This window comes from Mus pahari, chromosome 16, assembly GCF_900095145.1.
Source record: "Mus pahari chromosome 16, PAHARI_EIJ_v1.1, whole genome shotgun sequence".
In the NCBI taxonomy this organism is placed as follows: Eukaryota; Metazoa; Chordata; class Mammalia; order Rodentia; family Muridae; genus Mus; species Mus pahari.
In genome coordinates, this window is record NC_034605.1 from 16,145,103 (window position 1) to 16,163,219 (window position 18,117).

The 18,117-nt window shown below is 44.0% G+C and overlaps 1 protein-coding gene across 1 annotated transcript; it reads left to right on the top strand.

Annotated features, from left to right (window-relative positions):
* Window positions 1-1,597: 1,597 nt before the first annotated feature.
* Window positions 1,598-8,609, top strand: Zp4 (zona pellucida glycoprotein 4). The gene is made up of 12 exons (XM_029547650.1): window positions 1,598-1,787; window positions 2,017-2,138; window positions 2,212-2,314; window positions 3,280-3,438; window positions 4,047-4,234; window positions 4,738-4,835; window positions 5,716-5,846; window positions 6,175-6,364; window positions 6,443-6,590; window positions 6,864-6,942; window positions 8,088-8,201; window positions 8,503-8,609. Exons 1-12 carry the CDS (start codon window positions 1,598-1,600, stop codon window positions 8,607-8,609), a joined length of 1,629 nt encoding a protein of 542 aa, XP_029403510.1.
* The last annotated feature ends 9,508 nt before the right edge of the window (window positions 8,610-18,117 follow it).

An 18,117-nucleotide genomic window follows, 5' to 3' on the forward strand; every position in this document is an offset into this window, starting at 1 on the left:
TTTAAATGTCACATTTAGAAGCCATGACAATTGATGACTTTTATGACAATAGAAGGGAATGTTGAGAGACAGCCCTCTGGCTGATAGTGTTCAGACTTCCTGTCATCTGCAAATTTAAGTCCACCCATGTGAACAGATGAGCTTACAAGATGAGGGAAGGCATGCGTCTTACCAGGCTATCAATAAATCCTTACCACAAAGTTCAAATTTCAGCTCCCACTTTATCATTTAATTTACTCATTTCTTTCTTAAATCTCTTTTTCCATTGAGAGATGAAAGGACAGAGATAGAGATTGAGATAAATAGAAACAAACATTCCTGTGGAAGACAGGCTAACTGTTAGGCCTCCTGATCCCAAGATGGGGAAGGATGGACTTGTACTCCTGGTAGTCATCACAACAAGGATGAGGGCAAACAGGAGAACAGAGACAAAGGCAGAAAGGAACAGGGGATACACCACAAAATAGCTCCTAACAGCACATCCTGTGAGCCCCACCCACCCCCACCCTGTGCAGAGAGAGGGGAAGGCAAGAAGAGCCCATTGACAGGGTCATCACCTCCAAGTAACTCTGGATGGCCCTTCATTCTGGCTTGTTGAAAGAAAACCCACAAAGATGCTTCCATCTTCCCTCAGATAACCCTCATTCTGTCACAAGGAAAACAGATGGATTCCTGTTCATATTTCCCGGCTACCAATTGGCTCACATAATCCTCTAATTTTCCCTCCATAGTTTGTGGGTGGTTTTATTTTTGTTTGGTTTTTTTTTGTTGTTTGTTTTTTTTGTTTTTTTTTTGTTTTTTTTTTTTTTTAAGATAGGCTCTTATATTTACCAACCATTGAATATTTTTGTTCCCCAGCTTCCATGTCCAGAGTACTGGGATGACAGATTATAAAAACATAATAGCATTCTCTCTGAATGCCAGGGCAAAGTTCTAAACCAACTTGACTCAGGAATCAGGTTTAAGTGATCTTGGAATTTTAAGACAATTGCAAAGTGACTTCCCATGAAAGCTTGGACCAAAGGAGGAAGATGCTTAAAGAAGGTAATCTCAACCCAAAGTCGTTGTTCGAGCTCTCCCTGTTCAGCCAAGCATGGTGTGGTGCATTTGATCTAACCTCTCACAGCATCCTTAAGCACAGTGGTGTCAGGACTATCTTCTTTTTTTTTTTCCAGATAGAAAACCAAAAATGCAGAGAGGTAATAACCTACTCATTTCCCAGGTCCTGGCATTTATCATTCTCCTAGCCACTGCAGCTAGGATCCTCACCCTAGAAGGCAAAAATTCTAGAAGGCAAAATTCTAGAAGGCAGTCATTCTCTGTCCTCTAAAGACAAGCTGGTAGAACAAGTCCTACGTACAGCTAACTCAAGAAACCTGCCCTTGGCCTGAAGAAACATGTCAACCCAACTCTGGAGACCAGAAGATTATAATATTTAATAGGAAGCATCTGTAGACTGTGCTCCCAGAAGAAAGAAATCGCCCTTTCCAAAGTCCCTCCACCTGCAGGCTATAAGGATAAATTGGCCCCAAACCAAACCTTCATATATATATGCAAAGCACTCTCTCCGAAGATGTGGGCTAGTGAAGGAGAAAGAATGGCTGGGCAGGCTCTAAGGAGCACTCTGTGGCTTCTGCCAAGCATCTTTCTGTGTTTCCCGTTCTGTCCTCCCTTGAGTGGCCAGCATGTGACTGAGTTGCCAGGTGTGCTCCACTGTAGGTTACAGAGCTTCCAGTTTACTGTGAACCTCAGCCTGGAGGCAGAGAGTCCTGTGCTAACAGCTTGGGGTAAGTCAGACTCATTGAGATACCTACCCTTAAGCTTCCTGTCTCAACACTCCTCTTTTCAAGACCTCCACAGACCCTGTCTACAGAAAGAATGATCACTGCCACTTCCAAACCCACTTTCTCTTGTATTGTGCTGAATGATGGAAGTCCCTCGGGGTCAAGTGGTGGGGCTGGTTGTCCACTGACTGATGATGTGACAGATGGTTAACCCCTGTGCTTTTCGCCCTAGATAGCCAAGGGCTGCCACACAGGCTTAAGAATGACTCTGACTGTGGTACGTGGGTGATGGACAGTCCTGATGGATTTTTGGTATTGGAAGCCACCTACAGTGGCTGCTATGTCACTCTGGAGGTGAGTAGACTCCGGCCAGAAGAGGCTCCCTCTTATCCTTAGCCAAGCTGATTGCTGTTGCTTATCTCTTCAGGGCTCCCATTATGTCATGAGGGTCGGCGTGCAAGAGGTAGATGTAGCCGGCAATATAACGGGAAGGAGAGAGAGACTGCTCAAGTGCCCTGTGGATCTTCACAGTAAGTGTAGAAAGCATTAGGGCTTGGGAAAGGGCCTTGCCTAGAAGGTGCTCTTGAGATACTGCCTCCTCCTCTGGGTAGCAGCAGCAGCAGCAGCAGCAGCAACTGATGGCTAAGAAGAACATTGTCCAACTCTTCCCTCCCTCCCATGTCAGACCTTAGGAAAATTGACTGTAGGGAGACTGTAGCTGAGGCTGGGTGTGGTTCCACCTTGGCACCTTACTTCCCAGCCCCCAAGGCTACAGGTTTTGTCACTCCTCACACCAGGAGACTCTTGCCAAGCAGCTTTTCCTTCGATTTACAAAGTTGGAATTCAAAGAGTTAATCCAACAGAACCCGGGAGCCTCCGCCACTCTCTGAAAAGAGCAGAGAACTCAAGCTAGCAGTAGGAAATATCTAGAGAAGCCATCTCAGCCTGCAGTCTCCTACCCCCAGCTGGGGACCCCTGATCATTTAACTAGGGAATTCTTCCCCGGTGGTCTGAGAACCCTTTTAATCATGATTAGAACAGATTAAACACTCAAAATCCTCTCTTCCCCCTCCCTGGTTACCCAAAACATAGCAAGATGGATGATGAGACCTAAATGAGTCATGGGCTATGCTCAAAACCTATTGGGAGTCCTATGATTTGAAAAGCCCCTGTGGTATCTCAAACCTATGGCCCAGCTTGGTAAGTCCCTCTAAGGAGCCAGAAAGGTGGTCAGTGGAAGGCCTGGGAAGAGCCCCACTGCTCCCACAACATGCTGAGAGACTGCTCTCCTCAGGAGGGATCCACTTTGAGAGAGAAGGTGACTTAACATTGACCTTCCTTTGGGATTTAATCTGCAGATGAACAGAGTCAACAGGTTTTTTTGAGGCGGTCTGGATGTTCCGGAGTTCTAAGCCCAGGGTCTCTGACAGGACGGTACACTCACAGACCTCCCTGCTGTCCAGCCTGAGCTCCTCTTCCCTTTCTTAATATTCAGCCACAGATGCATCAAATGCTGAAGTGTGCAGTCCTGTGCCAGTAAAGGAAAGGCTGCCCTGTGCTCCCTCGCCCATCTCCAGAGGAGATTGTGAAGAGGCAGGCTGCTGCTACAGCTCCGAAGAGGAAGAGGCAGGTTCCTGTTACTATGGAAACACAGGTGCATGCTTCCATCTCTGAAATCAGCTTACAAAGGGGCTTAGTGACTTCTGGTGAGACCAGAGCAGGGAAAGCTTTATGCAGAGTGTAAATATGGAACAACTGGTTGCTGGTAGGTGAGCTGCCTACATCTAGAACTTTCAATAAATAGCCTTTTCCTGTCTAACCTATAGTCTTTCATTGTCTAATCTCCTAAATGTCAAACATAGAGGAAACCTGCAGGGACATTAGGAAATTAAGTCTTATGTGGCAGGTACTTACTAATTCGTTTCCCCCAAGGAACAGGTTCTGCAGTGTATCATAGTCTAAGATTGTGTTTAGAGAGAATCATCCCCAAGTGATGATTTTTCACAGACCCCATATCAAGCTTGATACAAGTTTTCTAGTACACTAAACACTGAGAGCCCAGCTCTAAGCAATAAAACAAGGCAGGTGCTCCCAATCCTGCCCTGGCGAGGCCCCAGAGCAAGTGGCCATTAGGAGCCTGTTTCCATCAGTGGGAATTCCAACTTTGCTATGGGGGTATCTGAAGCAGCTGAGTCATTAGCTTGAGATCCACCTGGCTCCATCTCAAGAATGACTTGATCTCGCCCATCTCTGGTGTCCCAGTGACCTCCCGTTGCACCAGGGAGGGCCGCTTTTCCATTGCTGTGTCCAGGAATGCAACCTCGCCACCCCTGCACTTGGATTCCCTACGCTTGGTCTTCAGGGACAACAGTGCGTGTGATCCTGTGATGACAACAGCCACCTTTGTCCTGTTCCAATTTCCATTTACTTCCTGTGGGACCACACGACGGGTAAGAAGAGCATCTTGAGGTACTGGGGTGGAAGCAGTGTCCTAGTGATTGGAAGAGGAAAAGTTGAGATATTACAGTCATGAACAGTCCTGACCCACTGCCTAGTATCTAGAACAGTCTCTAGAACAAAAGGCCTTGCGTAGAGGGTGGGCATTTCTGGGGACATTCAGCAAATGACTGTTGTTGTTCCTGCCATTCTATAGGGAGTAAACAAAAGGAACAAGTTATACTTCTGGGATCTAGATTCCACAGGGGGATGCTGACTAGCATTCAGGTGGCCCACTTGCTTAGTCTCGGTACTTAAATCACCTTATTCCTTGGGTCTGCATCACACATACACCATACTTTCCCAAGTTATTCACAACCAGGACCTCCTGCCTCTCTGTGGGAACCAAACAGTAGAATACAGACTAGAGCAAAATTAAGAATTTGGTCTGGGCAACATGTATGTAGTATTCCGCCAACAGACTGACATAACAGGCATCTCTTTATCCATTACACAGATCACTGGAGACAAGGCCGTGTATGAAAATGAACTAGTGGCCATTCGGGATGTGCAAGCTTGGGGCAGAAGCTCTATTACCCGAGACAGCAACTTCAGGTAGAGTCAGTTTTGACCTGAGAGGCCAGAAGTCCTCTTTTCTCATAAGGCAAGAATCCTGGGGTAAACTGAACCCACAGGAGAACACTTTTCAATAGTAGATGAATCCACCTGCTACTGTGGTTGCTACTCACGTATGCTACTGCTTAAGATCACCTGGATTGCTGTTCCCAATTCTATCTCAGCCTCATACTGTCTTCTGTTTTCTATCTCGTGGAGATATGTTTCTCATCTGAGCCACCTTTTCCTCTTGTCTAGACTGTGACCAAAACGGTGCCTTTCAGACCCTACTTTGCCAGGTCTCATACTTGAGCTTCGCTTCTGTAGATTAAAGCAAAAAGCACTACTACCATTAATGCCTTCCAGTGAGATGGCTCCCATGTTCCTTTCCTCTCTAAATGCTTCATGGTTTCGGCCTCTCCAGTCCTAGGCTCATCCTTGCATTGAGAGCCTCCATGGGCGCCTTTCACCTGGGTTTCTTGACGCTATTTTCAGTCTTCATATCCCCTCACCTGGAAGAAGTTCACCTGCTTTGCACAAGTCACCCATCTCATGCGGCACACCTGTTTCTTATGTAGTGTTTCTCACCAACTCATGCTGGAGCTATTTGCATAATGACAACGGAAAAATAACTCTAAGGGCAGAAATACCTCTGCTGTACACACACACACACACACACACACACACACACACACACACACACACACATATATATGGACTTGGAAACACCATCGCTTGATCCTCAGAAATACCTCTGCTGTGTATATATAGATATATATATATGGACTTGGAAACACCATCGCATGATCCTCAGGAGTTGAAAATCGGCAGGTGTGGCCAGCACACCCTGGCTACTAAAATCTTGTTTTCCCCACTACAGGCTCCGAGTCAGCTGCATTTACTCTGCTCTCAGCAACACATCCCCAGTTAACATGCAAGTGCTGGCTCTCCCACCACCCCTTCCTAAGACCCAGCCTGGGCCCCTCTCTCTGAAACTTCAGATTGCCAAGGGTAAGCTCTGCCTACTTGCTAATTCCAGTGTGAAGTCTAAGTCTGTCAGTAGGAGATCAACCTCACATCGACCTTGTTTCCTTAGGCAGGATCTATCATTGGCTTAAAGCTTCTTGTCTCTGCTTTGCCAGCTCTAGAGTTAGGAGCACAGAGCATCAAGCCTGTTTTTTTTTTGTTGTTGTTTTTTGTTGTTGTTGTTGTTGTTTGTTTTTGTTTTGTTTTTCACGAGTCCTGAAGGTCAAGTTCAGGTCCTCATATTTATACAGGCAGGTATTTTACTACTGAGTTATTCCCTAGTCCCACTTTGATTCTGGTTTTCTTTGTGCAGATAAAAGCTATGGTTCTTACTATGGTTCTGATGCCTACCCACTGGTAAAATTCCTCCAGGATCCTATTTATGTGGAGGTCTCCATCATTCACAGGACAGACCCCTCATTGGGTCTGCTGCTAGAGCAATGTTGGGCCACACCTGGCTCTAATCCTTTTCATCAACCACAGTGGCCAATCCTGGTGAAGGGGTAAGTGTGTCCCCCATGTATCTATATGAGTGGGTCTCCCAAATAGGCACATCCTTACTACTGTGTCTCTTGGCTTAGATGCCCATATGCTGGAGACAACTATCAGACCAAAAGGATCCCTGTCCAGAAAGCATCAAGTCCCTTTCCATCTCATCACCAGCGCTTCAGCATCGCTACCTTCAGCTTCATGAGTGCTGCAAGGGAGAAGCAGGTTTTAAGTGGACAGGTACAGTATCTCCTTCTGTGCCCTTAAAGTCCCACCACCTCTCTAAGGTGGCTCTTTGACCTTTAGCACTGGCTCATGGAGTACCAAGCACATGAGTCACATCTGATTCTTTAGGACAAAGAACTCTGGTTCTTTAGGACAATCGTGACATTAACTTAGGCACATCAAGATGCTTTTAACACTTTCTCAGCTTCTTGGAAAGATGGGGTATGTGATTAGGAAATGTCTGATATGAAAGATGTCTATAATGTGATGTTTGTTTATCAATATCAGGTATACCTGCACTGCAGTGCATCAGTCTGCCAGCCTGCTGGAATGCCTTCCTGTGTGATAGTCTGTCCTGCTTCCAGGAGTGAGTACCTAAGCTGTCTATATCTCAGACCTGGGTGAATCCTGAAATCCTACCATGTTAGTCTCAGCCATCAAACTAAGGGATCATTTTATTAATAAAGATTCCAGAGATGACCAGAATGCCAGAATCTCTGGTTTTCAAAACACATAAACAATTTGATTAAGCCAGAAGCCAACCATGGACTAACATATGGCTAAATTTAAAAGTATATAGCGTCATATCCAGACTTTTAAAATATAAGTTCTGGGGTCAAACTCGGGTCTTCATGTTTGCATAGCAAGCACTTTACTGACTGATCTATTTCCTCAGCCACATGTCAACTTTTTTTTTTTTTTTTTAATTTGGCCTGATCTCAAAAGTAGATTGTCTGGACCTACCTGACCAGGTTTTCAATGTGTCTTGAAGGTTTACATGTCCAAGAACCATAGACACACAGTATGATCTGGAATTGGCCAGACACAGACCACCTTATGTATGGACTAGTCTCTGAATCACTGTGATTCTTGAATCCTTAAATATTTTATATGAGAAAAATTTCAACTCCTATAACTCAAACCAATTTTAATCATCTCATCATTCCCACTTGTAAAGACGATAGGTTGACTTTTTCCAGATCATTTAGTTGCTAAATACATGTAGGATTACTACAGCTGTGGCCTCACTTCTGGTGTGGACATATGATCTATGGAATATAAAGGTAACTGAGTGCTGCTATCTGTGTTCTGCTTTCTAGGAGACGATGATAGTTGCATGGGGGGTTAAGGGGTGGACACTGAATGTGATTATCAATGTCCGAATCTTGTTGAAACCAAAAGAACACTTTTGTAGAGATAAATAGAAACTCTTAGACTTTGTTGGGTTTATATTAGCACACAAACAGGTTGTTTGTTTTTTGTTTTTGTATTGTTTTGATTTGGTTTTTGGTTTTTTTGTTTTGTTTTGTTTTTTGGTTTTTGGTTTTTGGTTTTTTTGAGACAGGGTTTCTCTATATAGCTCTGGCTGTCCTGAAACAAGTTTTTATACAGTGTGGGGCTGAGATGTGTGCCTCAAGGCACTTGCCTTTGTGCCTCACCTCACCCTCACCCTTGGCTTGTGTATACAACTGATAATTTGCAATAAATTACAAGCTCTCATCTGTCCACCAGGAAGAAGAAAATCTGAGCTTTATTTTGAGAACACAACCAGCATATCTAGCAAAGGCCCTGTGATCCTTCTCCAAGCCACTAAGGACTCCGCAGACGTGCTTCCTAGACACTCAAGTAAGTTGAAGGATATCAAATAGTTAGCCACTTTCTAGCTAATTACAATCTTGCAAGCTTTTAATCTCAGCACTTGGAAAACTGAGGCAGGAGGAGGATTGCTCAGTCAAGGGCAACCTGTGCTATATAGCAAGGCACTATTACTCCCCTTATCCTTAAAGGTTGCTTTCTTGCCCTGTTCCTTACTGTTCGGTGTGTACTTTCCTGTAAAAGAAACTATCATTTCTGCAGATTACTCTGTCAAGATCTAGAGTGGCTTGGTTCTTTCAGTCTATGCTAACTTCACCTTCCCACTCCACAGGCGCCCCTGTGGATTCTCCTGCTCTGTGGGTAATGGGGCTTTCTGCAACCATGATCATCATTGGAGTCTTGGTAGTATCCTACTTGGCCATCAGAAAATGGAGATGAATAGCCCAAGCCAAGAGTCTTGGCTCAATAAAACTGACTACATTGCCAGCTTGGGATGAGTTTTTCATTTGAAAAAGATAGTCTGATTCTAGATGAACTCTTCGACTATCCCAGCATCTCACCTTTCTCACATAGGGAAGGGCATCTCACTCAAGAATAGAGTAACATGTTGTAGTCTATGCTAACTCTCCTAGCTAAGCAAAACAATGTTTTTGTAAAATACAATTTTAGGGGTGGGGGTGGGGAGACTACACATACATACCTAACAAATATTGACTGACCAAGCTTTATAAACTTGAGATAAGGCTCTGGCGTGGAAAAAAAAAAAAAAAAAAAAAAGTCAAGCAGAGAAAAAAAAACCTAATCCTCAGGTAGCCACAACTCTGGAACCACTGTTTTTTAAATTCATACTTTTAGAGGGCCAGTCAGATCACAAGGGGTCTAGTTTAAACCAATAACTGGAAGTTATTGCACATACCTACAATCACAGCACATGGGATTCCAAAGATTATGAGTTAAAGACCAGCCTAGGCTATGTAAGAGACCCTGTCATTTAAAACAAAAGGAAAATGTCATAAAGTAGCTCTAGGTTGGAGCAGCTGTCTGGTCTGTGCAAAGCCTTAAAAAGCTACAGTCATCACTTCTAGAGTGATTTAAGGGATCTGAATCAAGGCTTATAGTTGGTTCAGATCTCCTAACTACTACAGCTTCTAGTCCTAAGGGAAGAACAAGGGTATTTATGGTGGGATAGAGGTCAACTGTCTGAAGGAACTGACTGACCTTGGCCATCACCAGAAGGCAAAACAAAGTAAGTGAAAATGTGTCTGTTTCAAGAATACTCGCCCCAGCCATGTTAGCAAGTCTTATGAACATTAGTAGACTATACTGTGTACTACTAGATGTTACCCTGAGTTTTTCTCTAACATTTTTTGTTGTTCAGACTGGTTTCAAACTCTTAATATAGCCAGACTTCACCATAAATCTTAATCTACCTGTCTCCTACCTATCCCAAAGTTTTAGAATTACAGGCAACTGCCATTGTTTCATGTCTCAGATTGAACTCAGAACTTTGTAAATCCTGGGTGACCACTCTACCAACTGAATATATCTCCCAATCTATTTCTACCCAACATAGATAACAGTTATAAGTATCCCTTAGTAGAATTATATCTAAGAACATTAACAGCAAGCAAATTTCATAGTAAAACATTTATATCAGGCTAAGTGGGAAAATGAATATAATGTATAGGTGAACTTTAAGTTAAAATACTTTATACCCCAAATTTGTTTACTACAACACAAACTCCAGAAAAATGTCACCCAAATGAAGTTCAGTATACACTTTTGTCCTGTACCAACAAAGTTCATTGCCCAACAACCTCTGACCCTATGCTGACCACATGGTACTACTGTTTGCTCAACTCAGACATGTTGCCTGATCTATGTGACAGGCACAGTGCTATATGCACAGGAGTAAGAAACCAGAAAGCTACCCAGAAGCAGCAGCAAAATCATGAAAGGTAATGTAATAAAAATCAAGGAAAAGGGGGATTGGGAAAGGTCAACTGAGTTATGTTGCCTCTTTAAGAGAAATGGGCACGACCAGCCAGGTATTAGCTTACTACATAATCAAAGCAATGTAGTATGGGGTGCTCTAAATAACATTAACCAAGCAAGGCATCCAGGCTTCCACTAGAAAGGGAGTCTGCTCCAGCTCAGCCCTCATATGTAGTCACTCACTGAGGAGAAGTTTGCCCCTTCTAAGCTTACAATTTCATCCTATACCTCTTAAGCTCACACTCCATCACTGAAAGAAGTCAAGGTGGATAAATCAAGGCATAAACCTTGGAGACAGGAGCTGATGCAGAGACCATGGAGGATGAGTGCTTACTAGCTAGCCTGTTTCCTCTTAGCTTGCTCAATCTGCCTACCTATACAACCTAGGACCATCTTATTTCCCTTTTAGTGGAAGTGAGGCAACTCATACTTAAGAGAAGCACACAAAGAGAACTATCTTGATGCTAAAGACTCCATATGAAACCCTCCAGGCTATTAATGTCCTGTGGACTTCCAAAAAGAGAGGAACTCATTTTCTATACATTGTATCGAGAATCTCTCTTCCCATGGTGTTTCAGAAGTACTATCTTGTAGAATGAATGTCTCTTTCAGTCTATACTAACTCACCTTCCCACCCCAGAGGCACAGGACTGAATTATTTGGGTTACTAGTTCATGCGTGCTGTGGGCTATCGTGTCTTCTAAAGGCCTCTGTGTTAAAGGGTGAGGTTTATGGGATGAATGGAAAGTAGTGGGAGAACGAGAGAGGTTGGGGTCTAGTGGGACAAAGTTAGGAAATTGGGAGAATGTGCATTACAGACATGCTTGGACCAACCTCTTCTTTCTGTTTCCTTACTGTCATGAGGTGAATATGCTGCTACCACCATGCACTTTCTTTATGATACACTGTTACAATGAACCCAAAGCAACAGGTCAACCAGGGAAAATAAACATTTACTCCTTTTATGTTGACTTGAGGAGCAAAGGCAATGGGAGAGACTCTGATGTGTAAGCTGACTCCATCTTGAGCCTGCTTGGTCCTGGTTTGAACTCTGGTTAATAGAAATACCACAATTTCAGGAAGAAACTGCCCTGAGCCTGAGCCAATCAGGAAATGGAGGGAAAAGTGCCTAAAATTTCAGAGGTTATAGATAAATTGCTCAAGCCCTCTGAAGTCATCATTGACCAATCCCCATATGCCAAGTTACCCCGTGCCAAATAAGGCAACTGACAAGCTGGAAACCCCTGTCTTGCCCCAACTAGTATAAAAGCCCTGTCTAATTGAGGCTCAGGGCTCTCAGCACAAATCCACCATGTGGGAGGAGTCTGTGGAGCTTAAGCTTGAATAAAGGTTATTTGCTTTGCATATGGATTCAGATTCCTGGTGGTTTTTGGGACCCCGAAATCCTGGGCTCAACAGACTATCTCATATAGTCGCAGTCATGGAACTCTCATTAAAACTTTATATATGTATATATACTTAGAAAGTCTCTCTGATGATGATGATGAGGCAGACCCTACCACATCCTGCAAGCATGACAAACTATAAGAGTTGTGCCCAGATTATGAAAACCCCAAAGAGACCACTGGGAACCATAACTCCCAATGTAAGCATATGAAGGTCTTTATTCAAGCTCAAGCTTTGGCCATCAACCTTCCTGATGGAACAAAAAGAGTAATCCCCAAGTCTAGGTAAAGGGTATTTATAAAGGAAAAAACAGCAAGCAGGGGTGTCCAAGCCTTGGCATTACATGAGAGGATAAAGGAAGGTTAGTCTTTAAGCTTTACCACACCTTTAAGGTTTACCACACCTAGTTAAACCACAAGAAGGGAGCATACATCAAAGAGGAGCATCTTGACTTGGGAAAGACTTGTTTTCTTAGCCCACTCTGTTATCAGCCAGCTGCAACTGCTGTTTATTTTGCAACTACCAGGGACATTTCATGATTTTTCTCAGACCTCAAGGAAGGGGGCCATGCCTCTCTAAGGGCAAGTTAACTTAGAATGGAGTCCTAAGAACAAAATGGAGTTTATTCTGCTACCTCAGTTCCTTCATTCCTCCATCGACTAGTTGCTTTGGAGGCCAATATTAGGATCCTTGAGGTCCAGATTGTTCATTCTAATTTTGTTGATAGTGAGATTTCATTACCATTCGTGAATAGCCCCCAATCTCTGGGGCTTTATATATTGTAAAAGTTTGTTTAGGATACATTGTCTAAAGATAATGAGAAGTAAAAGAATAACTAATGGTCCCATGAGGGTAGAAATACAAGTTGTGAACTAGGGAGAGGAATCAAACAGTGAATAGTATCAACTTTGGGAATTTTCTCGTTCTCTCTGATAGGGCTATCTATACTTTTTCTAACTTTAGCTAATGATTCCCTAATAACTCCATAAAGGGTGGCATAGAAGCAGCATCGTGTAAGGTGGCACATAGTCCTACTTGTTGTAAGGAGACTAGGTCTAATCTATGCCTGCTTTGTAATACCACACTAACCAGAGAATGTATGTTATGCTCCAGGTGCAAATGAACCTTTCTAGGCACTGGATTTCTTTTTATCTATGTCTGTCTTTAAACTGCTATAGTTCTTTTCTTGTCATGTTAGCACAGTTATCCCAGTGCTGACTAGGGCTAGCCCTGCCCCTAGAATTAATGTTAATGTCAAAGAGATAGGTTATGTTGGCACTAATTGAACCAAATACAGAACCCATCTAGGGTAGAAGAATTAAGAACCACCTCATTCATGTAAGGGGCCAGTCTTGTCGAACAGGCCCACCATGTCTGTTCTGGGGGGAAATAATCTATTTGGGATGAACTGAGGGAACAGTCCGATTGCAGAGGTGTTGACGTGACAAGGGGACTTTCCCCAGACAGATAATCCATTCTGATATGACCTGGAGGGTTAAACCTAGACCTTCTGTGACATCTATATGCAGAAACATTATATTCAACTATTATTAATGTCTTCATAAAAGGGGGATTTAATACACTACATATAGTTAGCAAGGACAACAGACTCGAGACTGAGACTGAGTCAACTTTCATTTGAGGGGGTTGGTGTCCTTTTGAACCCTCCATTTTGGTATAGCTAGAGCCAGGTGGTCTTCTTTAGTGGGGAAGCAGGTCTGGCGTGAGTATAGTATACCCAGGCAGTTATTCCATCCACTTTGATGGCAGTTGGTGTGGTCAACAGGATGATGTAATGTCCTTTTCACCTGGCTTTAAGAATGCCTTGGTGAAATATCCTCACATAGACCCAGTCTCCTTGACTTGTGTGGCTCTGGAACCAGGCCTGCTTCTTAGAGGGCACATAATGTAGGCCAAACGTATTTATGAGCCCATTGGGTAGCATTGGCCCTAAATATGAAATCATCACCTTTCAGTTCTATAATGGCTGCCACCAACTATAGACTGGTTGCAATGGGGGCTGGGATACCATATATAATTTCAAAGGGGGTTAGTCTTATCTCGCAAGGAGAAGTTTTTTTACCTGATATAGGGCAAAGGGAAGGAGCATCATCCAGTCCCCAGCAGTCTCTAAGGCTAATTTAGTTAAGGTCTCTTTTAATGTTTTATTTATTCTTTCTATCTGCCCTGAACTTCGGGGTCAGTATGCACAATGCAATTTCCAATCTGTCCCAGTGAATTTTGCTACATCCTGACTTATCTTGGACACAAATGTTGGTCCATTGTCTGACCCTATCATATGAGGAAATCCAGACCTGGGTAAGATATCCTCTTATAGTTTCTTGGCCACTATCTTTGCTGTCTCAGCCATGGTTGGGAACACCTCTGTCTATCCAGAGAAAATGTCCACAAATATCAGCAGATACATGTAGCCATATCATCCCTGCTGGGTCTCTGTAAAACCAATTTTCCCGGTAGGCCCCCAGTCTCTTACCTCTCAGTCAGGACCCTGGATGTTAGGGGTTTCTGGGAATACTGGTCAGCTGGCAAGCTTTAAAGTTTGTCACTATGTCCTCAAGAGTGTTCTGTATATCTTTGAAAGTCACTCTAGATTGTCTCACCGTGTCTGTCATTTGTTTCACTCCCATGTGAGTGACTCTGTGAATCTTTCTGAGAACAGCTTTTGCTCAAGATGTAGGTAATATCAGCTTACCTTCAGTCGATCACCACCAGCCCCTTTAATTTCTTCTTCTGTATATATCAGTTGCTCTGGGTGGTTCAGATAGGACAGTGGACAATCTAGAGTTTCTTTTAAGGCTACCTCCTTAGCAGCCTTGTAAGCCAGGTTGTTACTTCTTCTAGCCATTGGTTCCTTTTTGGTGCCCTGGGCAATGAATGATTGCATTTTGTTTTGTTTTGTTTTGTTTTTGTTTTTACAGCCAGAGGGCTTTAAGGACTTGTAGAATTTTATCTTTATTTTCAACAATTCCTCCATCTGCTGCTAAAAGTCCTCTCCTTATTCCTGGTAAATAGCTTCATGCACATGAGCAGTTGTAAATGCATATCTGGCTGTCCCTGCAGACATTAACAGCCAGTTCTTTTCCCTTGACGAGAACTCATGTTAATGTTATTAGCTTGGTCCTCCGAGCTGAAGTACCTGGAAGAAGAGACTGGGTTCAGGTTGCCTCCATTTCTGTTGTCACTACTGCCTCTACTCTCCTCTGACCCTCATAGATAAAGCTGCTTCTGTCTATAAACCAGGTCTGCTCTGTCTCTGACAGAGGAGAGTCCCTCAGGTCGGGTCAGCTACTGGGTACCTGGGCCAGAACCTCGTCACATTGATGAAGTAGACAGTCCAAGTCAGGATTGGATAGGAGAGTCACAGGATTTAGGAAAACAGGCGGCTGGAAAATAACTCAGCCAGGGCTGGTTAGTAAAGTCTGATAGTGAATCATGTAGGCATTACTGAACTATCAGTCAGAAGGCTGTTTGAGTACCCCTTCAATTGCATGGTGGTAGTCACCATCAAATTCTGTCTCCAGGTTAATTTACCTGCATCTCTAACCAACAGTGCTGTAGCTACAATAACAGGCAGGCAAGGTGGCCTTCCTGCTGCTACTGGGTCCAGTTTCTTTGATAAATAAGCCTCTGGCCATTTCCATGGAGTTGGGTCAAGACCCCTTTAGCTACTCATCTTCCAGCAATCTGTTGAAGCTTGGAATTTCTTTTCTCCGAGATCTGAGGCTCTGTTGGCTAGAAGGACTCTAACCAAATCTCCATTCAATGTCTGTCCTGTCTTAACCTGCATTCTTCTGCATTCTCTCTGCATCTTTCACTAGATCCCTCAGCATCTTTTCTCTTAATCTTTCTTGAATATGTTACTTCTTCCAAACGTACAGCACTAATGAATTGATGAAAGCCAGGGCTACCATGCTAGAATTCTCTGTTTTCTTGGGGTCTGTATGTATATAGCTTTACACCTATAGTCTTTATGACCTGTTCAAGAAATGCCACTGGACTTTTCTCAGTTTCCTGTGTAATATCATATCTAAACCTTGGCCAAATTACTGTTGACACCTACTGAAAGAGCCTGTGGTGAATCTGGAGATGTTCTCTACCTTCCACCACATTGAAGTCCCAATCTGGGTGGGTTCCCTGTGGGGCCAGGAACCTGTTTCTTGGCCTCTGTCTGTGGAAAGAGAACCTGTAAGAGCTCTGGGGGATAGGTATTTGCACTGAGTGCCATAAGGTTCAAAGAAGGGAGTGGTTGTTGCTTCTCAGGAGGCTGAGTGTGGCAGGATAATGTCAGTAAAGACCCTCTCTTACAATTCAGAGACCATATCTGTTCAGACAGTGAGCAAGCACTTCTCCTGGCAAGAGGATAACCATTTACTAAACAAAATGAGTGACCAGGAGACTATTGCAAGCTCTGGCAAGAGATACATCTTGGGGCCTGCCCTGTCAAGTATGTCAAGGTGTGGATCCCTGCTCTCTGGGAACTCACCTCCCAACTCAAAGCCTGGTTAGGGCCATAGAAGGTCCCAGCCTTCTAAGGGCCCCGGAGGCCAATGTGCACTGTGTCTACACACAGTAGGGGGAGAAGGGAAGGGGGGATAAGGCTGCATAAAACACAGAGCAGGACCTGAGAAAAAAGGAAACCACCAAATGATTGCTGGAAATTGAACTCTGGAAGAGAGGTCAATGCTCTTAACTTCTGAGCCATCTCTCCAGCCCTAAAGCTGATGCCACCAAGAAGGGTGGAGCTGGCTGCTGGGCTGGAGTGGGCGGCTGTTGTTCCTTGTCACCTTGTGGCCATTCCTGTTGACAAATGTTAGCAGGGGTGAAGAGGGAAGACTTTTCAAACACTTTATCCTCTACTGCTGACACCCTTGGGAGATGAAAGGTCCCATTCCTGTGGCCACCCAACATCAAAAGCAGTCCACTTCAAGTTGCAATAAGTGGTCCTTAACCCTAACTTTCTTAATGAGTCAGAATAAGATTAAGGTGAGAAACAGTCTGCCCCATGGCATCCTCACAGTCCAATAGAAGTAAAGACCAAGCAACACAAGAAAGAGAACAGACAAAATAGCCACTCCACAGCTGAAAACAAAGATGAATCCAAAGACTCGGCCTCACAGATTCACAGGGAGGAAAGCAGCTGACCACGGAGCTCTCTGTCTTCCACCAACAATTCCTCCAACTGACCTGTGGGTGCTTTATCCACCCTGGAGTCAGGAATGTCTTCCTGACTCCCATGGCTGTGACCCTCCAGTGCTTGGCCTCTTATACAGATATCTCGAGGCTTTTTCAAACAAAACAAACACAAAAGCAAGAACAGGCATAGACAATACACGAAGACACAGACACTTATCCAACCAGTGCCAGACCCTCAGAGTTACAGGTCCTGGAAGTCTAGGGTTTCCTGGCCAAATGTTGTACCCAGATAGCAAAAACCTCAAAGAGACCACCAGGAACATAACTCCAATGTAAGCACGTGAGGGTCTTTATTCAAGCTCAAGCTTTGGCCATCAACCTTGCTGATGGAACAAGAAGGGGAAGGAGAGTGATCCCCAGGTCTAGGTAGAGGGTGTTTATAAAGGAAAAAACTGCAAGCAGGGGTATCCAAGCCTTGCCATTACATGAGAGGATAAAGAATGTTGGCCTTTAAGCTAATTGGTTTACAGCACCTGGTTAAATCACAAGGAGGGAGCCTACATCAAAAAGGAGCATCTTGACCTGGGAAAGACTTATGTTTTCTTAGCCCACTCTGCTGTTATTAGCCAGCTGCAAAAATTCTCAATAAAATACTTGCAAACTAAATCTGAGTACACATCAAAGTGGTCATCTGCCATGGTCAATCAAGCTTCATCCCAGAGATGGAGAGATGGTTCAAAAATCGGAAAATCTGTCAATGCAAGCCACCATATAAACAAACTGAAAGAACACACACACACACACACTATGCTGGTTTATCTTATCAGACACTGAAAAGGCCTGGGCTGCAGAGCTCAGACTTTGGGGAAAGGGGAAGGTTGCCAGCCAGACCCTTGTAACAGGTAGGGACTGAGGGATGCAGGAAGAACCTGGCAGCCAGTGTCTGCTTTGACATGTCAAATAGATACCTCAGCTTATTGTCCAGGGTTTGGAACCTAGCCCTCTACATGCCTTTGGAATATGTCTCATGTCCAGAATTCCCTTGGCGCACCAGAATAAGGTCACTTTGGCTGAAGATACTGAGTAAAGCCTTTCAGAGCCCTGAGGCCCTTTGTGTCGTCTTCCAGGATCCAGGAAAGTGCTCTTGACCTCAGAGGAGCTACTTCTGCAAGAGGACTTTGATTTGATTATCATGGGATGGAGTAGTGTTAGGTTGCTTTTATCCAGCTCCCTCAAGGACATACAGGGATGTGCAGAGGGCTGAGCCCTGGAAAAGAGCTTTCTCTGTACCTGCTCCAGGGTCTGCCTTTGGCTCCAGGCTCTTGGTACCACTGGACACCCTCTCTCTCTCTCTCTCTCTCTCTCTCTCTCTCTCTCTCTCTCTCTCTCT